The sequence below is a fragment of the Pseudorasbora parva genome, chromosome 13 (genome assembly GCF_024679245.1).
Source record: "Pseudorasbora parva isolate DD20220531a chromosome 13, ASM2467924v1, whole genome shotgun sequence".
Classification (NCBI taxonomy): Eukaryota; Metazoa; Chordata; class Actinopteri; order Cypriniformes; family Gobionidae; genus Pseudorasbora; species Pseudorasbora parva.
The window spans coordinates 42,760,123-42,785,943 of NC_090184.1; the positions used below are offsets into that span (position 1 = coordinate 42,760,123).

Here is a 25,821-nt window from a genome sequence, read left to right on the forward strand (position 1 = left end):
ATTATGTTGTTAATATTCCATATTTCTTATCCTAATTTTAAATGTAATTGTATTTGTAACATTTTATTTGGTGATGTTTATGTTTTGATCTTTTTGTATCATCTTAAGTTGTCTGTGTTGTTAATGGTCTTTTTCTAAATAAAACCTTTATATTTAGTGTGTTTGGATGGATTTTTATTTATGAGAACCTGTTATATTTGAGTGAAAAGAATCATTTAGCCATTTTGTTGTCTATTAAATGTATATAGTAGTCATTTGTAAGCCGTCTATTTGATGACTACACTCTTCGAAGAAAAGGTTCTATCGGCGTTACGTATTTGGAACCCCTAAAAGGTTCTATATAGAACCCTTTTAAGTGCCAAAAGGGTTCGTTCTTGTCATTATAGAACCTTTTTAGCATAAAATGTTCCATCCAAAGAACCTTTTACAATGTAAAAAAAAAAAAAAAAATCAGGTCTCCAATTGAAAATTTTCTAGTGACTGGTCACACCAACATTTTTCAGTTGGCCAAATTGAATTTCTGTGATTTGATACAGTTTTAGTCAAAAAAAATTGACCTAAATTTAAATTTTGAAAATTTTATTGACCTTTTCTTTGAAGAATGTAGTCTATCATTTGGGCTATGATTAGACGTCTATTAATTTTTCACTGACAGCCCAAATTTAGCCTTGTTTTAGCCTAGGCCCATATTTGCTGTCTATTAGACGTTTATGTAGTCATTCAATAGCCGTCTATTCTTGGGCTATGTTATGGCCACCACCGCAACATAAAAGAGGGACAACACAGAAAACATAGGAGTTTTATTTACGAATACATAATCTTAACACAAAGTGGGGAGAGCAAAAAGCATAAAAACCAGAACAAACACCAGGGAGGAAACAAAACACAACCAGCACAAGTTCCTCTAGACGTAGCGGAGATGTTCCATATATACCCAGGCTCATCTGATCCACAGGTGTAAAGAATCTGTACAGAACAAGACAGAAACAACAATTCCACCCACTAGAGGGCAGACAAAGCATTAAGACAGCAACTACATGCACATGTAACACCTCTCCAATTTGCAATAACTGCTCTTTCATGTACGATAAGAGCAGCTCCTCAGATGGAGAACTGCCGAAAAACATTCTCTACCGATGCCATTTATAGAATTCGAATCACCACTTATAAAAAAAATGAAATCACAGACGGTCTCCCCCCCCCCCCCCCCGATACTTGTACTCACTGCACGCAAACTGTTAACTCGTTCTCATCGAAAACAATTCACCCAATTAAATCACTCGACGATTAAATGAAATTACCACAAAATCATAAAGGTTCAAATACTAATCACTAATGTAACTGAGATCCCCCACCCCACAAATAAATACCCTAGTCTTCAGTGGCGTTAGGGGCTCGAGGCAACTTTAAACGCTGAAATCATGAACACCTGCGCACTGATCCCATTAACAAGATCAGCAGCAGGTGATCTGAAGCGTACCCCCACTCCGAATAACCACTAAAAATAACAAAGGCAAAATAACAAACTGGCAGGTTCAAACCAACAACTAAAAATAAATAAATAAAAATAGCCTAGAAGTCTTAATAGCCAAGAAATCTAGACGCACCCTAGCGGCAGCAAATCTAATCTGCCCGCGAGTGTCGTCTAGCAACTCTCAATACCCTTCTGAGCTGTAATCGCCAAACTCTGGTCGGGCCAATCACATCGTGTATAGAGTCGGTGGGCGGGCTTAACATAATGACGGCCGAGTTGCGCGTGCTACTAGTAAACACAGAAACTGGCGAACGGCGGTCTTTCCAATAAGCTTTGGCTGCGACTCTGGAAGACTCTGAGTTAAGCTTTTCTCTGAGAAAAGAACGGCACTGAAGTCATTCTTAAGAAGGGAAGATGTGTTCGGACTTTTGCCGACCGGATACAGCGAAAGTTAGCTCCGCTTCACTTTCGTTGCTCTGGTTGGTTGTAGCGCTATCCTATCTCGTGCAGAGGGAGTTTGAAATACAACCGTTTATCCGCCCCTCAGATTGAGCTGTCAATGGTGAGTTTCCAGACCAAACATCTTGATGTGGGTCTGGCTTGTCAGGCTATAATCTTAACACAAAGTGGGGAGAACAAAAAGCATAAAAATCAGAACAAACACCAGGGAGGAACCAAAACACAACCAGCACAAGTTCCTCTAGACGTAGCGGAGAGGTTCCATGTATACCCAGGCTCATCTGATCCACAGGTGTAAAGAATCTGTACGGAACAAGACAGAAACAACAATTCCACCCACTAGAGGGCAGACAAAGCATTAAGACAGCAACTACATGCACATGTAACAGGCTATGATTAGACGTCTATTAGATTTTTAGTGACAGCCCAAGTTTAGCCTCGTTTTAGCCTAGACGTTTGGGCTGTGTTTAGACGGCTATTAGATGCAAAGTTGCTTGTTGGGGCGAAGCACAAAGATACGGTGCTCTGCAGGGGTCAAAAAGGATAAACAGTTAATTTTGAAGTGAAACTCGGACGGCAATTAAATCACCACATGACCTTGGCATTTGTCTAAAAACAGTAGGTAATTCGGCCGGGGATTTTTACGCGGGTAGTGGAAGAAAAACACTGACATTCTGGATTCGGATGACATAAAATCACAGACTAGCCCCTGTAAATTATGAAAATACCTTATGACCCCACGAGAAACAATTAACTCTGGCCCTTGGTGAGCATATAAGAGACTTCTTTCAAAAACATTAAAAATCACACTGACCCAAAACTTTTAAAACGATAGTGAGAAGAAAAAAGAAAAAAACTTGAACATACAAATAATATGTATTAACCTTTGACCGTTTTTTTGTCCAAAGTTATAAATAATCTAACCCATGTACAGGAATCTGCATTGTGTGATTTGATTTTAAATAAAGATTTGTCCTAAATGTACATTCCATATCTGTAACTTGTATTTTATGTAACACATCACTTCAGACACAGTGATAAAAAACAAAACACAAACAGCCACAAATATATTAATTTAAAAGATTTCTCTCATTGTACCATTCTCAATAGAAGTGATAATCAAAACACTATCAAAATCATATGTAACGAACTCCACAATCAGAAGTCATCATCGATTAATTGAAATACCATTCATAGAGATCATGAATTTCTTTATATTCCTTGTGTGTTGCTATATATTGACAAGCAGTGCATATGGGCAGATCGAACTCCTGCTGTTGCAGTAAATGAGGAGTTGGAGAGAGATATTTCCTCCAGGTAAAGAACCTGTGATACGCTTCGTCGTCCTTGTCCAGCTGAAGCAGATATTCTGCTAGCGACTTTGGATCTGGGAAGTCATTCACATGAATGAAGGATTCGCTGGGATAAAAGTTCTCATAGTTTTTCCTGGGAGGACCCAAAACCACAGGGACGGTCCCTGCAGCAAGCGGCCCATTTATCTTCTCAGTGATGTAGTCCTTGTGGATGGAGTTCTCTAAGGAAAGGTAAAACTTGCAGCTGGCTATGGTAGGATAGTATTCATTATGATTCAAGAACTTTGCATAGGCCTTCCCGAACATATTCACTTGGATGTGCTTTCTGAATTCTTGGTAGAACTGGTTCCTTGCTCCAACACCCGTTACAGGAGCGTTGTTACTCACAATCCAACACACCAGTTTGTCCTTTTTGGGGATTACAAACTCCTCATCTGAGTTCTTCCTGACAGTCAAATGCAACCTGGAAAAAATATCAGCATCCTGTCTGTAACTGAGAGTGTGATTAAACAGGTTTTCCAGACCGGGTTTTTTCTGAGTGTTGGTTGGGGATTCTAGGTGAAACCATATCCACTTCTGGAACGGAGGACGAGGAGATGGAGGAAGGTTGGACAGATCCCAATTGATGGACTTGTGATAAATGAGGACAGCCTCTGCATTATTGTAGAAAGATCTATCATCTGTCAACAGACAGCTATCAATATTGAAAATAGTTTTGCAGTCATTGAGGTCAAATCTGAAATCTTCAGGCCAGAACCACATCAGAAGTATAGGTTTGTCAGTAGAAGATGCAGTGGTGTATTGTTTGACTCTTGGTAGTGGAGGTGGACAGTTGTTTAAAGGTGAGAACCAGAAAAACACGACACTCAGAGAGACGACACCTGTAAACGTCACTATTAGACCCAGACGACACAGAGATGAGCCATTTGTGCTTGACATTCTCTGATCTGAAGAAAGGGGCATAAAGAAACGTGTGTTAGTGAAATAAAAACAAATGTCTAGAAATTACAATCAATTTCTGACATCTCTGACAATAACTCTAAGGTTTATATAGGGCACTTACATTTTTTTTTAGGAGAAATGTGGGCAACGTTTATTTTTAATTTTTATTAAAACATTTCTTAAAGGACAACTCTGGTGAGAAATGACCCTAGGGGTAATTAACAGATGGTTACCGAGTAGATCGTTCTCTGGGATGCGTTTTCATGGAAATCGAATGTAAAGAGTTTTATCTTTAAAAATAGATTAGCTTATAGCGCTTGTCTATGGGGCACAGGGTACTGAAATTAAACCGCTAGTTAATAACACTAACAAGGCTAAAAATAGCCTCACACTAACACAGTAGCATAATGAGGGTCCCTACATGCAAACCGAAGCGTTGAGAAAGTTGTAAGAGTACAAACAGTTTAATAAGAAGATACTTTATAAGCACAGTACATTACGCGTTCACGGACAGGCGACATCTTGGAAAACAGTCTCGACGAGTCGAGCCACGAGCGCTGTTTTAAGTGAGCTGGTCGATAGGAATTAAGTTTGTGAAATGTTATAACACGGACATTTTTATTTTAATTTATTTATTTTCTCTGTTGTGTTCAGTGTTTTCTTCCAGAAAAAACGGACCATATGAGATTCCAAGTCACAGTTCATCACTTAGCACAGCGCTCGTGGCTCGACGAATCGAGACTGTTTTCCAAGATGGCGCCTGTCCGTGAACGCGTAATGTACTGTGTTTATAAAGTATCTTCTTTTTAACTGTTTGTACTCTTACAAAGTTCTCAACGCTTCGGTTTGCATGTAGGGACCCTCATTATGCTACTGTGTTAGTGTGAGGCTATTTTGAGCCTTGTTAGTGTTATTAACTAGCGGTTTAATTTTACTAAACTGTGCCCCATAGACTCGCGTTATAAGCTAATCTGTTTTTAAAGATAAAACTCTTTACATTTGATTTTCATGAAAACGCATCCCAGAGAACGATCTACTCAGTAACCATCTGTTAATTACACCTAGAGTCATTTCTCACCGGAGTTGTCCTTTAATCTAAGCAGTAAAATACTTGGCTACTTTTACTTTTTAGTTTGCCACCTGAACACACAAAAAAACATTTTTGATTCAATACAATGTAGAAAGAAAAAAAAAACCTGCTTAATCTTTCTTTTATGGATAAAAAAATTAATAAAATCACTATCCAACACAATGCAGATCATACATATACACAAATGAAGGAGTGAGTCTACACGCTAAAAATGGCTGGGTTAAAAACAACCCAATTGGCAACCCAGCGCTGGGTAAATATTGGACAGAACACATGCTGGGTTAAATTAACCCAGTGGCATTTTAAAGGGGTGGTGAAATGCTGTTTCATGCATACTGAGCTTTTTACACCTTTAAAGACTTGGATTCCCATCCTAAACATAGACAAAGTTTCAAAAACTAATGTTGGACGTTTGATGGAGTATTTCTGTGTTAAAAATACTCCTTCCGGTTTCTCACAAGTTTCGGCGAGTTTTTTTCGAGTATGGGTCTACTTGACGTTAAATAGAGCGGAAGGTCCTTGTATGGGCTCTTCTCCCGGTAGGGTGCGCGCGCGCGTGACCAGAGGGAGAGAGAGGAAATGCACGCTGTAAACAGTCTCTCAGGTGCAGATCCAGTCGTCCGTGAACACTTATGTGGCGCGCCGTGCTCCACTTTATTCCTATGGGTGACGTCGAGCGACTTCAACGCTTCAGCACAGCATTCCGGGAAGGCAGCGCTGCATTTGAACCGATTTGAACGCAGAAATGACGGGAAGCTTCAAGGCATCGCTTCAGTCGCGTCGCAAAGTGGATTTCCACGCCACTGCTGTAAGAGGACTTCACCAAATCATACCAAAGAAGTGTGTTTTTGACGGAGCGGTCCTGCTTTGGAAGATGCCGGTGAGTAAGTCAACTTCAAATGTCTCTGCTATTGGCTACCGTCGCATGAGTAAACATCAGTAAACGATACGATCGGGTGCTTCGTCATTCAAATGCGCTAACGGTTACTCCATTGTTGTTCTGTATAACGTTACACTATTCTGACTCTGACGTGCAAAACCGTTTTGCTTGCTACCTCTAAGGTCTAGTCACATACAATAGTCCATAAACCGAATCATGTCCTCATAAACTGCACACAAAGGCCCCTAAATACAGTACATACCACAGAGACGGACATCCTGATGTTGCCGTTTCTCCTGTTCAATTTATTTCTGCCTCAGATTTGATTGTGGATCATTATCTGTATTAGCTGAGATAGCGATGGGTTTCTCCACGCTTGAGGACGTCACCGCTTTGTTTGCACTCGTCATTCTTTAGCTCCGCCCACACGATACGCCTCCAGGCGCTCGGTTTTTTCCGGAAAGACTCGGTACAGCCCATATTTCTTTTATAAATATGATAAAACGAAAGACTTTTCGGAGATATGAAGGATGCAATACTACTCTATAGGTACTCAAGATTGACATGAGATTGACTGAAACTGAGTGTTTCACCCCCCCTTTAACCCAGCAGGCTGGGCTGTTGAGAAAACCCAAAATGTAGTCCATTTTTTACCATTAATGGATTTGCTATTCTGGGTTATTCTTGCTGGGTTTTTCTTAAAAAATCTCTTGTGCTTTAGCCTACTCTAAAACTAGACAATCATGAAAGAACAAATGAAGAATGCATGTTTAGACGGGTGGCCAGATGGGGCCACTTAAAATCTTGGGGTGGCACACCAAAACTAGAAACCATAATTTCAGAATTGTATTCTACTGGTGTAGTAAACCGGCCTGTAGCACGTCACGACACATAATTCCCCGTCGTCTTTTACTAAAAAATATTTTTTTGACTTATTTACTTACCAGTAGTCTTCGTCTTCTAACGTTAACTTCTTTTGAAATTGTTGACTGACGGGCATGAGCTGACCTGTTGCTGTCTGAGCGCGCAAAGTTTATTAATAAGTCTATTAATTTATGAGGCTCTTCAGTTCAAATTATCCAGTACCAAAATAATAATACTCTTTATTTTCCAAGTTCCTAAATGATTTTCAAAACATGGATTTAGAAAAAAAAAACATACAGACAAAATGACTTATTTTAAATATAAAATATATATATATAAAAGTCTTGGGCATGTCAAAGATTTTTTTAACAACTTTAGCTTTGATGCATTGTTAGTTTTTGTGCAGCATCAGATTTTTTTCTCCCTCATTTACTGTTCATGGCTGTTTTTGCCCCATTGACTTCCAATATAGCCACATTTTTTGATTGGAAAGCCATGACACCATAATGCATTACTGATTGTTGGTGGTTTTCCCAGTTGGGAAGAGGTAAAATGTGTAATTTTTACAGTTGATAACCAGGTGGCACCATTACCCCTTTAGATAGGCCTGTGCTGAAGAAAAAAAAGAAGCTTAGTTTCTGGCATTTGTATAGAGTATAATAACTGCATATAAATGAGGGATTAAAAAAAATGTAAATCTGATGCTGCACACAAACTAACAATGCATCAGAGCCGCTGTTGTTACTAATCTTTGACATGTCCAAGACTGTGATAAAAGGTCAAAAAATATCCAGTCCACAATCACTTTTTATATTGAAAATAAGTTATTTTGTGTGTATGTTTTTTTTTTCCAAATCAGTTTTGAATCAGTTTTTGAAAATAATTTATGAACTTGGCAATTAAAGAGTGATAAGAGTGACAATGAAACAATGACAGCAGCTCAACAATAAACATGGAATCAAGTATGTAAACTTGCAACAGAACACATTTTAAATTATTTTACTTTTGATTATTTTATTTCTTTCTGAAGAACTCTTTTGAAGCCTGTATTGGTGTACTTTAAAGGGATAGTTCACCCAAAAATGAAATTTCTGTCCTCATTTACCCTCCCTCATGATGTTCCAAACCTGTACGAGTTTCTTCGTTCTGTTGAACATAAAATAATATATTTTGAAGAACGTTTGTAACCAAATGTTTGCTTTGGGGGCAAAATTGACTTCCATGGTAGGAATGTGTCTTCATATGTATTCTACATAAAGAAATGCACACAGGTTTGGAACAACTTGAGGGTGAGGAAATTATGACAGATTTTTCATTTTTGGGTGCACTGTCTCTTTAAGCAGTCATTCTGAACCAGTAACCACTTTACTTACAAATCTGAAATTCAAAAATGTTTAATACTTTATTAATTTACTATTATGACTATATTATTAAGAAGCCTAATTATTTGTCCCATTTTAATCAAAATATTTTTTAAATATCAAACTGCTAAATGATAAATTGATAACATTAATAGGCTATAGGTCTATTAATTAACCGTTCTAATGTCTAGAAAAGTAAGTCTGCCAAGCTCTGATAATGTATGGAATATTATATTATATTATCCATTAAAAAAACAATAGGCCTACCTTTAGTTCACGGATGTGTGTCATCGCATGCTTTAAGTCAGACAGTCTGAGACACTGAAATGCTTCTCTGCAAAGGGTGCAGTTTGTCTTAGGTTCATCTTAAGTTACTGGACAGCCCTATATAAGGAAATCCTCTTGTTCAAACTGTGGACGCGACATGTTTTTAAAAAAAACGGGCAAGTTTCCAGCGCATGTTCTCTAAGCGCCGCTAAAACGCAATCTTGTGCATCGCGTCCCGTATTGGTTTGATACGGGACGCGTCATTTTGCTTATTCTAAATATTGATTGGGACTAGTACCTAGCGTCCCCCCCAAACCTACGCCATGGCCAGTGGGGTGGCCAGTGGGGTGGCCAGGGGTTTGCCAGGGGTGGCCACCACCCCCTGGTGGCGCCACTGCTAATATATTCTGTCAATTTATTCACGTTTAAATCGAACTTTTATTTTGACGGGTTGCCGTGACTTTCGAGTCTGTTTTCATGATATGACACGAACCCCCGTCATTCACACAGAGATGCAAAACATGGAAGAGTAACGTTAATATTTAAATAGTATTTAATATATATTCGGCTACAGTCTGGAGCCCTGCGTGACGCGACTGAACGCAGCTGCGGGACCGAATATAGTCTACTTGTGAGTCGATGCTATACAGATATGTCACATTTTTTAAATTTCAGTAGGCCTATGTACTTGGTACCGAAGTAACGCTACTCGTGACATCCCTACATAAAACCATGTTTAATTTTCGTAAGGGGATCATGGTTCTGTGTAATCACAAACTGTATTAATCTATCGTCTCACATGCCTAACTAAACTAACACGAGTCAGTGCATCGGATTCTGAGGTAAAACTTTTGTTGTCTTAACGTCACGATGTAAGCTTAAGAATTGTTGCCGCGAAGAAGAAGAAAAAAACTATAATTATGCTAATTAAAATGATTATTAATGAAAATATATGAACTTATCTTAAAACATCTGCAACCATTGTCCTTTCAAAATGACAGTTTGGGAGCGAATTTAAACGAATCAAGGCAGGAAGCACGTGAAAACCAAGCTGGGTAGAATCAACCAAGCATTGCGACCCAGCAGGTTTAACCCGACTGAAAATTTGAAACCACCCAATGGTGTTTAAAATGTGATCAAATAAACCAACAAAAATTACCCAACAGTCTTAACCCAGCATTTTGGGTTAAAAAATAACCCAGCATTATTTAGAGTGTATATAGCATTCTCAATGTGGCAAACACACACACATCCAAAAAACATTGCATTTAAAGCCATTGAGTGAGTGAGTTTCATTTTTTATTTTTTTATTTTGTCAAATTAAAAATAGTCACTCACACATATACAAACAAAGGAATTTAATCAGCTAATTACTGAGCAATATCTATTTTTAAAATATGCTAGTCAGCCACTGCAAAACACACACACACACACACACACACACACACACACACACACACACACACACACACACACACACACACACACACACACACACACACACACACACTGCAAGATTTGTGATACTTCCAAACAAAACACTTTACATTGTTTATTTTTATACAATTTACATTTATTAAGTTATTGATAGGTTTATTGTTTATTCTTGCCTGTTTGGTACTGAAGTTATTGAGTTATCGAAATTTGATGTTTTTTCTTAGAAATAAGCTAAGAGCTTGTCATTGTACTGTTCTGTTCTGTTTTTAATTAAGAATAGTATTGATGTTAATATTAAACACACCGTTCAATCAGTTTACTCCCAAATTGATACTCATTCTAAAGTGAAAGTATAATCTGTGCGGCCACACGGGAATTCATAACGGTGCGCATTATGAATGCAGACTCCATTCTTTGTGAAAGATAAAGATAGAAAGATTGGGGTTCTCCAGGGAAAAAATGGCGTTTGGGGGGTAAAATGTGTGTTATTTTGGCAAGGTTGCCTGCTAAAATTCACACACATGGCTCTATATATCACATATTAGACGCTTCAACACGCGGACATAATAAAGAACCCACAGAACAAAACGCGGACTTGGCAACACAGTGCAGTTGAGCTCTGTTGACATTTGACAATGCCTCGCGTCGTTGCTCTGATTGGTTGTAGGTCTGTCCAATTGATGTCTTTTCTGGTTGGGTTGAAACACGCCCCATAATCACAGCCCAATGGAGCATCAGACTCATATTCTGACTAGAATTGAGTATGACCCATACCTGTCAACATTTGGATATCAAATTCCGGGAGAATTTTTCAAATCTAAAATTAATTTAAAAAATGTTTCATATAAATTAATACGTTTCTTCGTTTTTTTAATTAACTAGCTATTAAATTAATAATAATATTATTTGTTTTTTTTCTGTGATTCATCTGAATATATATATATATAACTTTTCTAAAATATAACTTTTAATTTTAGTGAATTTAAAAAAAATCCTCATATAAACCCATATTACGTTTAATTTGTACCTGTGCTCAAGAACTTAACAAGTAGGAAACATAAATTGTTATCTGCCTGCACTGCAGAAGTTATGAAATATATATAGATTGATCCTTATTAAAGGTACTAAAGTTATTTAGTCAAGAGCAGAGCATATTTAGTGAGCAATTACTTTTGTGTTTTGTGTATTACTTTTATACTTTGTATTATAAGTGGTTGCTGTCACTTCCGCTGATCTTCCGCTGTTGGCTGTCGCACATGATGCGTACACACGTCTCATTTTGTCACACCTCTTTAAACTCATTTAAGACATTATTTAACTTTTTTAAGGCTGCTCTTATGAAGAAACTTTACAAAACTGGCATCTTGGAATAATTGTGTGTTATTGTTTGTTAAAGCGCCGAAGAGAACTTGAATCTGGGCGTTGTGTACGTTTTTCTAGCACGTTCTCTTTGTCTTGTCGCTCTTAAATGGTTTAAAAGCATTTGCATGAATAAACTCGTGATCATATAATGTAACACTAGACAGGGGATTACAGAAATATTTACCAACTGAGTCTTCTCCCGTTTCTACTAATGATGCTTGATACAACTTCCCGTGCCCTGCGCATATATCAACAGTGCAACTAGGTTGCCAGGTCGAGGCCACAAATGGTTGGAAATTTGCGTCATGTATCGATTGTATGAGTCGGCGTTTCATACAAGATCTGGCAACTGAGCAACCTTGGATAACATAGACATATTGAACGAGACATACAAATTACGGGAGATTTCCGGGAGAAATTACAAAACGGGAGGGGGGAGGGAGATGGGTGTGAAATACGGGAGACTCCCGGCAAAAACGGGAGTGTTGACAGGTATGGTATGACCACGTCAGACTAGGGCATATCATTCACCATCAAAGAACAGTGTTCAGGAGAGTGATTCTGTGCCTCTCTGTGAATGAAATTTTCTTGTATACCTCATGTACAGCACTTTGGTTCCACTTGTGGTGTTGAAAGTGCTCTATAAATAAATGAAGTTGAAGTTGAAGTTGAATGAACCACGAGCCGTTGCTCATTTCCTGATTGTATACTTCTGGTAGAGATGTAGACTGTAGAGTGTAAGGGTGTGGACCCTGTGGTAGATCTGTGAGCAGATAAAGATAAAAAAAGAGGTGTAACGTGGGCCCTTTTGGGTTTGTTTAAGACAAGACATGCCGCAGCGTTCTGAATCATTTGAAGAGGTTTGATTGCACACAATGGAAGTCCAGCCAGAAGAGCATTGCAGTAATCAAGTCTAGAAATGGCCATGGCCTGGAAGAGAAGTTGTGCTGCATGCTCAGTTAGGATAATAATAATAATAATAATAATAATAATAATAATAATAATAATAATACATTTTATTTGTATTGCACTTTACATTTGGAACAAATCTCAAAGTGCTGCAGTTAAGATAATTTAAAAATGGTAAAATACTAATAGATTTAATAGTCAAAAGTCATAAGTTCTTGTAAAAAGAAATGTTTTTAGTCCTTTTTTTAAAAATCTCAAGAGCTTGAGGTGCCCTCAGATCGTCAGGTAGGGCATTCAAAATCCGAGGAGCGGCAGAACAGAAAGCTCGATCACCCATAGAGCTGAGCTTAGTCTTGGGAAGATGAAGGAGGTTTGAGTTTGTTGAACGAAGTGATCGAGCTGTAGATGAAGGTGAGTAGTTCTTTCACATATGAGGGGGCATTTCCATAGATGCGCTGGTGGGTTAGAAGGGGGACCTTATATTCAATCCTGGCAGAATCAGGGAGCCAGTGAAGGGAATGGAGAATGGGTGTGATCGAATTTTCGAACTCTCAACAGGATCCTTGCTGCACTATTCTGAACACACTGCAGTCTCTGCAAGCTTTTGTTAGGGATTCCGATGAGAAGTGTATTACAGTAATCCAGTCTGGAGGAGACGAAGGCGTGGACCAGCTTTTCAGCATCTGATACGTTTAGTGTTAGACGGAGTTTTGCAATATTTCTAAGATGGTAGAAAGATGTCTTACAGAGGTTTTTGATATGGGCTTCGTAGCTGAGTTGTGGGTCAAATCTTACACCAAGATTGGTGACAGTTGTGGAGAGGGGAATGTCCTGACCAGAGATAGACCAGTTATGGAGGAAGACTGTGTTTGATGTGGTCTGCCAACAAGAATTTTAGAGCTGTTTAACTGAAGGAAGTTGTGCTTCATCCTCACCCTTATCTCCTCCAGACAGGCAGTGAGTGTTGAAGACGGAGATGATGTTGGTGAAATTGCAGAGGTGTGTTTCTGATTTTATGTGCAGTTGTGTGTCATCTGCATAGCAGTGAAATGAGACTCCATAGGGGCTAATGACATGGCCAAGGGTGGAGATGTAAATGATGAAGAGAATGGTGCCAAGGACTGACTCCTGAGGGACCCTGCAGGTAACTGTGTTGCCAGGACCTTGCACTTCCAAGTGAAATGTGCTCTGATCTGTTAGTGAGGTACGATTTAAACCAGTTTAGGGCAGTGTCAGTGAGTCCAGTGGTTTGATGCAGCCGGTTAAGGAGTATGCCATGAGCCACTGTATCGAAAGCAGCTGACAGATCGAGGAAAAGGAAAAAGGAAAGGCCTGATCTTCCTGATGCTGTGTAGTGCAAACCTGTATGACCGAGCTGCAGTGGTGTAAGCAGAAAGTGGTTGATGGGTGGGCCTCTAATAGTGTGGGTAGGCCAGCCGCCAGAATAATTTGAAAAAACATCTAAAAATCTGATTGAAACATATAGCAACACAGATACAAGTAATCCTCATATGTCGGAACTTTGATTGTCAATTGTCTTTCAAAATCATCTACTTCAACATGTTGATGCCCTCTCTTGCCTCCGTACGAGCTGTGTTTGTGATGTTGCATTCTGATGCACGGAAGGACCATTTGCAAGGTTGCTTTTTCTTTTTTTTTACCACTAAGCTCCCTGCGATCAAGTGCGATCGGCTGCAGTGTGAACATTTTGAAAACAAAAACAAAGCAGGAGAGAGATATAGCCAAAGTCCTGAAGAGAAATCGCAATGTCTGAGTCCTGCATCAACAACCTGCCTTTGCTACAGTAGGCTACATGTGGCTTATGTACAGTCACCTAAAGGATTATTAGGAACACCTGTTCAATTTCTCATTAATGCAATTATCGAATCAACCAATCACATGGCAGTTGATTCAATGAATAAAAGTGAAGTTATATTTAAAAACTCCTGGCTAATCCAAGCTTTAGCAGTAGTTTTAGCTCTGTTTTTGGAGTCCATAAAAATGCAAAAATTCTGAAGCGAATCACTGCGTTTGTTATTCATTAATTTCAACATCAATGGTAAACAAAAAAAAACAGAAAAATCTTTTCAGCAATAGATAAAGGCTTAAAGCTGTTTTTAACTGTTTTTCTTCATGGAAGCTTTGCGTAAGAGCTAATACAATATTTAAACTCAAGACAATATTTTGTGTCTAATTTACTTAAGACAAGTAGCTGCGTAATAAGCAGTATAATGTACACCCAGCCAGTTTTTATCGCAGAATAAACCCCTTCAGTGTCACAGTGTTTTGGGTTTGTTTCATGTTCATGTTTTTGAGTTTTCATGTTCATTGTCATGTTTCTAAAGTAGCTATGTTCATGTAGTCATTCTCTGTTTTGTCATGCACTTCCTGGTCTTGTGACTCCCATGCCCTCATGTGATCTTGTGTCTTGTTCTGTCATTGGTTCATTGGTTGATCATTGTTCACAGGTGTCCCTTGTCTTGTCATTAGCCCATGTAGCCCTCATGTTGATGACTCAGAAGTGTTTAATAATCATTTCCGGGCAAGGTTCATGGTCAAGACGGAACCTTCTGCTGGGATTGGAACGGAGGGAGCTTGGAATCGTTCAAAATTCGAATCACAAGGAGCTGGTAAAAACATTACTGTACAGTGAATGTAGAGTGGATAATGCAGAACATTCCGATGGTTATTTAAAGGATTTCAAAGATTTAGATCCTATGAGAGCAGATCAAGATGATGAGATGTTTTGGGGAGAAGTAAGAAAGAAGAAACAAGTTAGACAACGATCAGACTCCAGTAGTAGTGTGGAGTCAGTAGATACTGTCAAACGAAGCAAAACTGAAGAAAGCAGACCTAGAAGGATTAATGGTAATAAAATACCAAGTGAAACATTTAAAGTAGTTGTAGTGTTTGACCAGCATGGAGGGCCTGATTTACATCCGATACATGTGACTAAAGCAATTGTGAAAGAAATAGGCAAAAGAAACTGAAAGAAACAGTGAGAGGCCTACCTATCCACCAGAACAGGGCAGAAGGAGAGAGAATACTGAAAATGTGGATAAAGATAGAGGGAATGACAGAAGACATGCCAAGGAGCAAACTCAACAGGCTAGCATAAACACTACCCCAGAAGTAAATGAATGATGAAGGCTGATGAAGTTCATGAAATCTTAAATATTAATCATGAAGGAGCACAAAATAGTAGAATTGTTTATGGTGTTATCTATTCTTCAGTGGAATGCACGAAGTTTAGTTGCAAATGGACAAGAATTCAAAAGATATGTTAGTGAATTACCAAGCAAACCAGATAATATATGCCTTCAAGAGACATGGTTAAAACCACAACTAGATTTTGTGTTAAATGGAGACAATAGTATAAGATGTGACAGACAAAAAGATAGAGGTGGGGGATGTTTGACGTTTATTAAGGAAGGAATAGCATACAGCCCAATCAAGATAGATGAAGAGTATGAATGTGTTGTGACTGAGGTATTTAATAATGAGAATTATGGTAAAATGATAATTATAAATTATTACAATCCTTGTAAAACATTAACAAATGAATTAATGAAAAATATTCATAAAAAAGGCCATAAAGAAATATGGTGTGGGGATTTTAATGCCCATAATACTTTATGGGGAAGTAGAAGTACAGACTTAAATGGAGAAGTGGTGGAAGAAATGATGGATGATAGAAGGTTGGTATGTTTAAACAATGGTACTGGCACACGTATAAATATATATAGAAATGAAACATCTTGCTTAGATTTAACACTTGTAGATAGGAAAATAGCTAACAGATGTGAATGGGAAGTAGATCAAAATACAAATATTGGTAGTGATCATTTCTCAATTTTCTGCAAAATAGAGACAAATATATATATACAACAAAATAATGTACGTCAAAAATGGTGCTTTCAGAAAGCTAACTGGGAAAAATATTTAAAATGTTTTAATGAGGAAATAAAAAATTCCTCATGTGGATTGGATGAAAATATAGATAAAAAAAGAATGATTATTTGAGTTTCATCATTCTAAATGCAGCAAGTCAGAGTATTCCAATCAGCAAAAGCCAAAACAAAAGAAAAAATGTACCATGGTGGAATGAAAAATGCACAGAAGCAACTACAGATAGAAATAAGCATTTAGGAACTTACGCAAAACATTAACAATGGATAACCTTGTAGATTATCAAAAGAAAAAAGCTATGGCAAGGAAGGTAATTAAAGAAGCCAAGAAAGAAACTTGGAGACAGTTTTGTTCTACAATTGGGAGAGAAACAACTTTGGATAAGATGTGGATGATGGTAAAGAAAATGACAGGAAAATATAAACGGTCACAAATACCAGTGTTAGTTGATGGAAGAAATCATGCCATATCAGATGTTAATAAGGCAAATATGTTAGGTAAAAAGTTTGCTGACATTCATAAAGGTAACCACTTAGATGAAATCTTTAAAAAGAGAAAAGATGAAATATTAAAAGAAAATAAAGATATACTAAATGCAAAACAAAAGACGAATACTATACTAGATTCTGAATTAACTATAGCAGAACTTAAAATGGCCTTAAATAACACTGGGTACTCCTCACCAGGAACAGACAATTTATGTTATGCTATGCTTAGGAAACTACCAGATGAAATACTGAATACGGTTCTAGAATTATTTAATGAAGTATGGGATAAGGGCAAACTTCCATAGATATGGAAGAGGGCAATTATTCTTCCATTTTCTAAGCCAGGAAAAGACCTAAGCAATCCAGAGAATTACAGACCTATAGCACTGACATCACACTTAGGGGAAGTTAATGGAGAAAATAATAGTGGCCAGACTAAATTATTTTTGGAGAAGAAATGTTTACTCAAAGATTACCAAACTGGTTTCAGAAAAGGTAGATCTACAGTAGCTGCTTTGATAAAGTTGTGTAATGAAGTGAAGAAAACATTTATCATGAAAGAGGTAATGGTGGCTGTGTTTTTAGATATAGAAAAAGCATATGATACTATGTGGAGAGAAGGACTATTGATCAAATTAGATAAAATGGGAATGGGGGGGGGGGGGAGTGTGCAATTATATATTGGACTTTCTTTCACAACGCACTTTTAGAGTTAGAGTAGGCTTCGAAAATTCAGATGAGTTTACAGTCGAGAGTGGAATCCCTCAAGGAAGTGTGATCAGTCCAATTTTATTTAACTTGATGATTAATGATATATTTGTAAAACTAGAACCCAAAAGTGAAGGTTTACTGTATGCGGATGATGCTGCAATATGGAAAAGACGCAGAAATATTCCGCACATAATAACAATCATGCAAAAGAAAATTCAGTCATTAGAACAATGGGGAGTTAATTGGGGATTTAAATTTTCTATACAAAAATCTAATGTTATGTTCTTTACAAAAAAGAACGTTGCCGATAATCACAAAATGTATATTTACAAACAAACTCTGGAGAGAGTCCTGAAATTAAAATATTTAGGAATTTGGCTGGATGAAAAATGTACATGGAAGCATCATATTAATTACATTGAAACTAAATGTAAAAAAGTCATAAATATGATGAGTGATTACTGGACATAGCTGGGGAGCAGATAAACAATCTTTAATGGATATATATATAGCATTAATCAGGTCAGTTATAGATTATGGTTGTATAGTATATAGCACTTCATGCCAAACAAATTTAACAAAGATAGAAAGAATTCAGTTTAGAGCGTTAAGAATGGTCATAGGTGCTATTAAAACAACTCCAACAAGTGCTATACTGGTAGAGACCAAAGAAGCCCCACTTGCATTAAGATTCACTAAATTGGCATTGACATATAGGATTAGATTGCTAGGGAGCAAAAATAATCCAGCAATATCAGTATTAAATGATTGTTGGGAATATCAAACAATGGGCAAAGGGTTTGGATGGAACATACGTCATTTAGTAGAACAGTACGGCATTAAAGAGCTAGAGTTTAGTCCTGCAATAGATCTGAGTGAAGTTCCTCCCTGGATGCTTCCAATGCCAGAAGTCAACATAGAATTATTGAAAGAAAAGAGAGAACATTCAGATGAACAGAGTTTTGCATGTTATAGTGAAAGATATTTGATTTTCTCATTTTATGGTTTTATTAATATTTACACTGATGGATCAAAAGACCAAAATGGTCATTGTGGTGTAGAAATTTATATTCCTGAATTTAAAAAAAGTTTAAAATATAGATTAAATAATTTCCTTTCAGTATACTCAATTGAAATGACTGGAATAATAACAGCATTAAGGTGGATTGAAGAGATAAAACCATTAAAATCTCTAATATGCTCAGATTCAATGGCTGTAATGCAGAGCTTAGAAAGTGGAGCTTCAGGCAGAGATGATTTAATAATAGAGATTAGAAATATATTGTTAAATATCCAAAGCCTAGGAATAACAGTTCAATTTTGTTGGGTTCCGGCACATATTGGAATTAGAGGTAATGAAAAGGCAGATGATTTAGCTAAAAAGGCACTAAAAAATAAAGAAATAGAAATTAATGTTCTAATAGGGAAAGGAGAAGCGAAAGCAAAAATAAAAATGGAAATAACAAAAAAATGGCAACAGGAATGGGATGCAGAACCTAAGGCTAGGCAATATTACAATAATCAACACACAAATGATGTAATCTGCCAAAAAACTAAAAGACGAAGAAGAAGAAGTAGCCCTCATGTTGCCATGTGTCTTTGTTGACTGTAGATATCCACTTTTTCGACACGACTGAAGTGTGATGTTGTGACGCTTCTCCTCATTTGTGCGTTCAAATTGGTTTAAATGCAGCTCTGCCTTCCCGGAATGCTATGCAGGCGCGTTAAAGTCGCTTGGCGTCACCCATAGGAATAAAGTGGATCGCGGCACAGCAGAAGTGTTGCACGGACAAGTGGATCTGCACCTTGTGACTGAATGTGTAACCTGCTGTTGGTGAGTTTAAGTCAAGTCTTTTGTTTGTTTTTGTCAAGCCTTTGTTTCATGTTTTGGATTTTGTAAATAAAGAGACTGCAGTTGGGTTCATCTAAACCTCGTCTCCAGTGGATAATGTTACATTCAGAGTGATGCAAGACCCCTCCGCTTCACGTCGGGGTCCTGATCACTCTTTCGGGATTTATTCTGCGATTACAACCGGCTGGGTGTACATTATCCCTTACGTATCATGTAATGTCAAAGATGGCATTGTTCATCTAGGACTAGGTGTATTGATTCTTACCAATAACAGAAACTAATAAGCTTTGACCATCAAGCATAAGTCACACTCGTTTTCCGTCCACACTAACTTAAACCTAAAGTGGGATTTGGCAGGTAGGGGAATTCTCACATTTCTTGTAGGTGCAACAAGGAAAAATTGCTGAGATCCCCATCTTTTTAATTGTTGACAGGAGGATCTGGTGGTTAACTGTATCAAAAGCAGCAGACAGTTCCAGCAAAATGAGTACTGAGGATTTGGAAGCTGCTTTTGCCAGTCTCAGTGCCTCAGTTACCGAGAGCAAGTAGTCTCAGTCGAATGGCCGCTTTTAAAGCCGGATTGGTTGTTGTCCAGCAGGTTGTTCTGTTCAAGAAACATAGAGAGTTGATTGAACACAACTCGCTCAAGTGTCTTTGCAATGAAAGGCAGAAGGGATACTGGTCTGTAGTTCCCTTATCGAGGGAACTTCCCACTGCGTCGGAACGACGAAATGGGGATGTTCCCTAAGCATCAGCAAATCTGAAGTTTGAATAGACACTAGTCCAATCCGATTGGCGTGCGTGATGTCATTGTGATTGTATACCCGGAAGTATAAAAGGGGAGCCGGCGCATAATGGTGGCAGTCATTGCTCTTCAGCATAGCACTCTCTGTTATTGTCTGTCTATTTACTGTTATCAGTCCAGTTGTGAAAGTGTGTGAAAGAGAAAGAGAGTTTAGGCAGTGTGTGCATCCGTGTCCCCGCTTCATTTTGGGCTCGGATACACACCTGCTGTGTGTGCAGTGTCTGGGTGTTCAGCACGCGTTTGGGCGGCTCTCGAGGGAGCCGCCTGTGAGCACTGCGAGCGGCTGACACTCAGACTGCTCCGCTCTCGGCTGGCAGTGTTCGATGAGACCGGCCAGCCTCGTGAGCCCCATGGCTCTGGACCCGCGGTCGCTGATGCGGCTCGGCGTCGCAGATCATGGGCTTCACAGCGGGACTTGTCAGAGGGTTCCGGGACTGCTGCGGCACTTTCCCAATCCTCCTCTGACAGTTCCGACGATCTTCCTCCACGTGTGGAAGCCCGCTTGGTGGCATCTTCCCCCGGGTTGGAGGGTCCGATGCTTGAGCGGTCTGATTCTGAGGAATTAGATGCGCTCAGCATCGAGGTGGTTGACGTTAAAGCACCATACACACTGCTTCATTCATAAAATAAGGTGCTCGGGCAGTCCCAGAGGGGGCTGCCTGTAGTAACCCGGTGTTCTCCGTTCCCGTGCGGAAGCCCGCGATGCGGCTCTTCCCCGGGATGGAGAACCAGATGCTTGAGCAATCTGATTCCCAGAAATTAGATGTGCTCAGCGTCGACGGAGTGAAGTAAACGAGAGCTCGCCACCTCATAATGCAAGGCTCGATCTCGCGCTGCCGAGGCAGCGTGTGCATTACGGGTCTGCAACAAAAGTGAACACGCTATCTGTGTACATGTGATACTGTTTGGCGCGAGACATGCAGTCAGCTCCTGAGGGTGCTGGCTGTGGTTGTTGAGAAATATCTCGCAGCGTACAGAAACGTGCGTTTTCGAGTGTTTCAGCCTCGCGCCTGTGGTCTTTCATCTTGAGGGATGGAAGCCAAATATGTTGGGAACGAATCGAATCTCGCATTGCTAAGGCAGCGTGTAGATGACGATTCGTTAAATACATATTTAAACAGTATGGTCTGGTGATTAGGGCTGCATTTAATTCTGAGGAATTTTAACTTTGAGGAGTTGGATTATCAGCCTATCATCCAAATTGTGTTCACTATATGGGTGTTTTTGGTGGCATTTAATTCTGTACAATTAAATGGGATTTATCTGACTTTGAGGAGTTAGGTATTTCAGCCTATCATCCAAATTGTGTTCACTTGTATATTTATTGCTCCCGGGGAGTGATCAAGGTCGCCTCCTCTGTGGAGTCTTCTGGAAGTCGATGCTGCGATCCGCCGTCTACGACGCTCGGGCCACATTGGCTTCCAGCGAACGCATGCTGGTCTAGCCGCCTCTAGAAGACTGCAGCTGGGCAGCGAACACGTTCGCACACCGAAAATCCTCCCTGACTAAGCCCTGCCAGGTGGCCGCTTCAGGGGGTCAGGCAGAAGTCTCGGTGGGTACCAGAGACCAGCCTTGAGAGGCTGGTTCCCCTAGTAGAATATATTGGCGCATAGTTGTTATGCTCCTGAATATATCTGCTTGGGCCCTGTGTACCGTGGACAAAGGGTACAGACTGCAGTTCAGTGTTCCAATGCCGAAGTCATTGGTGTGGTCTGAATGGTTGTGTGCCCAGCCCAGTGGCCTGCAGGCCAGCCCCCTCTCCCGGGGAGTGATCGAGGTCGCCTCCTCTGTGGAGTTTTCTGGAAGTCGATGCTGCGATCCGCCGTCTACGACGCTCGGGCCACATTGACTTCCAGCGAACTCAGGCTGCTCTGGCCGCCTCTAGGAAGACTGCAGCTTGGCAGCAAATGCGTTCGCACACCGAAAATCCTCCCCGCCTGAATAGTGGTGTGCCCAGCCCATTGGCAGGTTATGGAACAGGAAGTGTGCTCCCTGATGGTAAAGGAGGCTATATAGTGTATCCCTTCGCCAGACAGGGAGTCCGGCTTTTACGGTCGCTACTTCATGGTTCCCAAAGAGGATGGAAGGGTGCGTCTATTATTAAATCGGAGGTACTTGAACCATTCTCTGAGGAGATTTAGGTTCAAGATGCTCACTATCCCATCGTGAATCAGATCCAGTTCAAGGACTGGTTCGTCACGATGTATCTAAAGACGCATATTTCATATCTCCATCCTTCCTGCCCACAAGGAGGCCTGAGGTTCGCTTTCGGGGGCGAAGCGTACCAATATCGGGTTCTTCCCTTCGGGACTCGACAACGATGCGAATTCCCCGCACGTATCGAGTTCATACCGGGCAGCCTCACTGTTAAGCAGTTCCAGAGACTGCTGGGTCTCATGGCAGCAGCGTCCAGCGTGATTCCGTTCGGCCTGCTGCACATGAGACCCCTCCAGTGGTGGCTGAAAACCAAGGGGTTTTCCCCCAGAGGGAATCCTTTTCGTATGATCAGGGTAACACGCAGGTGCCTTCGTTCCCTAGTCATATGGAAGAAACCTTGGTTTCTGTCCCAGGGGCCAGTGCTGGGAGCGTCCTGTTGCCGGGAATCCGTTTCAACAGACGCCTCCCTCACTTGCTGGGGCGCGGTCATGGACGGCCGCTTTGCGAGGGGCCCGTGGGAGGGTCGGCATTCCTCCTGGCACATAAATTGCCTGGAGATGATGGCGGTCTACAAAGCTCTCAGGAGCTTTTTCCCGGACCTCCGTGGCCAACATGTCCTGGTACGGACAGACAATACGGCTGTCATAGCGTACCTCAATCACCAGGGAGGGTTGAGGTCGCGCCCTCTATGCGGATTGGCGCATCTAATCCTCCTGTGGTCCCAAGGGAAACTGTTGTCCATCAGGGCAATGTATGTCCCGGGGGTCCAAAATCAGGGAGCAGACATCCTGTCAAGGCAGGGGCTGAGGCCCGGGGAGTGGCGGCTCCACCCTGAGGTGGTGGAGGCCATGTGCGAGAGGTTCGGCCCAGTGGAAGTGGACCTGTTTGCGTCTCAAGAGACGTCTCACTGTCCACTGTGTTTTTCCCTCACGCATCCAGCCCCACTAGGGTTGGATGCCATGATGCAGACGTGGCCGATGCGTCTCCTGCTTTTCTCCTGATTGCTCTGCTCCTGGGAGTCCCGGAGAGGGTTCGTCAACAGGGGGTCAGCCTACTTCTGGTGGCAACCCGTTGGCCGACTCGAGTTTGGTTCTCGGATATCATAGCTCTGCTGGCAGGTCATCCGTGGCAGATTCCTCTGAGGAGGGATCTCCTGTCTCAGGCGGCGGGCACAATATTTTACCCCCGGCTGGAGATTTGGAACCTTTGGGTCTGGTACCTAGAGGCTGGCCTGTCGACAGAGGTGGTAGAGACCTTACTCAGTTCCAGGGCTCTGTCTACAAGGAGACTGTACAGTCTCAAGTGGAATGTCTTTTCCACTTGGTGAAGGGAGCGTGAGGTGGCCCCATTTAACTGCCCAGTGGCTTCAGTGCTGGAGTTCCTCCAAGATCGCTTCTCTGTTGGTCTAACCCCGTCCACACTCAAGGTGTACGTGGCTGCCATTGCGGCTTTCCACACGCCTTTGGGTAATGGGCCTTTGGGTAGGCACCAGCTGGTTGTACAGTTCCTCCGTGGGGCTCGGAGAATGAGCGGCTGGCTGAGGCCCCCCTTCAAGCCACTGGAGTTGGCAGAACCAAAGTACCTGACCCTTAGATCTCAATAGCTTTTGATGTGTTTTGGCTCACCCAAGAAAGGGGTTGCCTGCATCTACTCAGACAATCAGTAACTGGATTGTCCAGGCGATAACCATGGCCTATCAGGTGCGCAGTTTGCCTTCACCTATGGCCATGAGGGCTCATTCCACCAGAGGCATGGCCTCTTCGGTGGCCCTTCTTTCTGGGGTCCCCTTGCAGGATATCTGCGAGGCAGCTGGGCACCCCACACACCTTTTATTAGGTTTTATAGCTTGAGGGTGGTTTTTTATTGCTAGGGTGCTCCAGTCCTAGTTGTGCCCGGGTTCCGGCTTCACACTAGGGCAGGCGCTACCCTCGGTTTGGCCTAGTGGGTACTCGTTCCCCATTTCGTTTTTCCGACGCAGTGGGAAGTTCCCTCGATAAGGGAACGGCTCAGGTTATGTATATAACCCTTGTTCCCTGAGAGGGAACGAGCAATGCGTCGCGCCGCCACACCTCGGCACGCCTAGAGCGCATGCTTCAGAGCAATAGCTGTCGCCATTATGCGCCGGCTCCCCTTTTATACTTCCGGGTATGCCGTCACAATGATGTCATCACGCACGCCAATCGGATTGGACTAGTGTCTATTCAGACTTCAGATTCGCTGATGCTTAGGGAGCATCCCCATTTCGACGTTCCGACGCAGTGCTCATTCCCTATCAGGGAACAAGGGTTATATACATAACCCGAGCCGTTTTCTAAAAGTGCTGGATTCAGAGAGGGTTTCTTAAGCAGTGGGGTTACCTGAGCCTGCTTAAATGCTGTGAGAGGTTCTCGTGTGAAGAGAAGTGTTGACAATGTAAGTGCGGGAGTAATTGAGGAAAAAATGGCCTGAAGGAGCCATTCTGAAGGAGAGGTGAGTGATTTTTATACTACATACTATAGGCTCAATTATGTCTGGACATAGTTTTATAATTCACATGGCCCGATTCTATTCGGCCGTTTTATATTATCCCTTTATACGAGGCCCACTTTCGTCTGCCTCCTTGGGGCTCACTGTTACCCATCTTATGTGCCACAGTTTGGGGCAGGTAAGCATGCACGGCGTTTTAAAAGGGGTTCCCATACTCAATACGAGAGACCTCTCGAAAGAGAACGTACTCGGTTACTCACATAACCTCGGTTCCCTGAGAGAGGGAACGAGTATTGCGTAACGTGCTGTGCTTGTGCTTCTCAGGATATCGCTTTAGCCGGTTTTTAACCTAAAATCCTATCCAATTCTGTGTTTTGCACATACACGTTGAAAGGCATTTATTTGTGATAGTAAAAAGGTCATGGACAATTGTGCGTGCATGTATTTATCATTTTGAGTCTAAAATCATCCCATACCTCCCGTAACCTCTGGGAGACCTGGGATGTTTCATATATATTTTTAATGCAGAGAACACATTTCGAATGGCTGTTGCGTTTAATTGTGCATTGAATTATAGCGGTCACAGGATATGTATTTGTGTAACGCCGAGCTTACAAATCCATGTGTGTATTGTGTTGCGTGTACCTTAATGGTCATTTGCAGTGTGCATTTGTGGGAAGCTTTGATGCTTTTAATGAGAGTGAATCTGAATCCGAAGCCGCTGATGTGCCTTCAGTCTCCCCTCCACTCTGCCGCTAAACAATGCCCACTTTCAGCCTTTTTCAAAACTGTGGTGAGAACTGACTGCTGCTGAAACGGGGGGTATCATGACCCTTTTAGGGCGACAGTGGCTCAGTGGTTCATGTAGATTGTCTACAAACCGAAAGGTTAGTGGTTCAATCCCCGCTTCCACCTGACCAAGTGTCGAGGTGTCCATGAGCAAGACACCTAACCCCCAGCTGCTCCCGACGAGCTGGATGGCGCCTTACATGGCTGACATCACCGTCGGTGTATGAATGGGTGAATGTGAGGCTAAATGTAAAGCACTTTGGCTGGCCATAGGGTCTGTTAAAGG

The 25,821-nt window shown here is 41.1% G+C and overlaps 1 protein-coding gene across 4 annotated transcripts in view; it reads right to left on the reverse strand.

The window, feature by feature from the left end:
- Window positions 1–1,202: 1,202 nt before the first annotated feature.
- Window positions 1,203–25,821, reverse strand: part of LOC137039200 (4-galactosyl-N-acetylglucosaminide 3-alpha-L-fucosyltransferase 9-like) — a 30,383-nt gene continuing 5,764 nt past the window's right edge. For all 4 annotated transcript variants that reach the window (XM_067414480.1, XM_067414484.1, XM_067414482.1 and 1 more), the window contains exon 2: window positions 1,203–4,193. In XM_067414480.1, coding sequence (XP_067270581.1) covers window positions 3,109–4,193 — 1,085 coding nt within the window. In that variant the 3' untranslated portion in view covers window positions 1,203–3,108. The remainder of the gene's footprint in view (window positions 4,194–25,821) is intronic.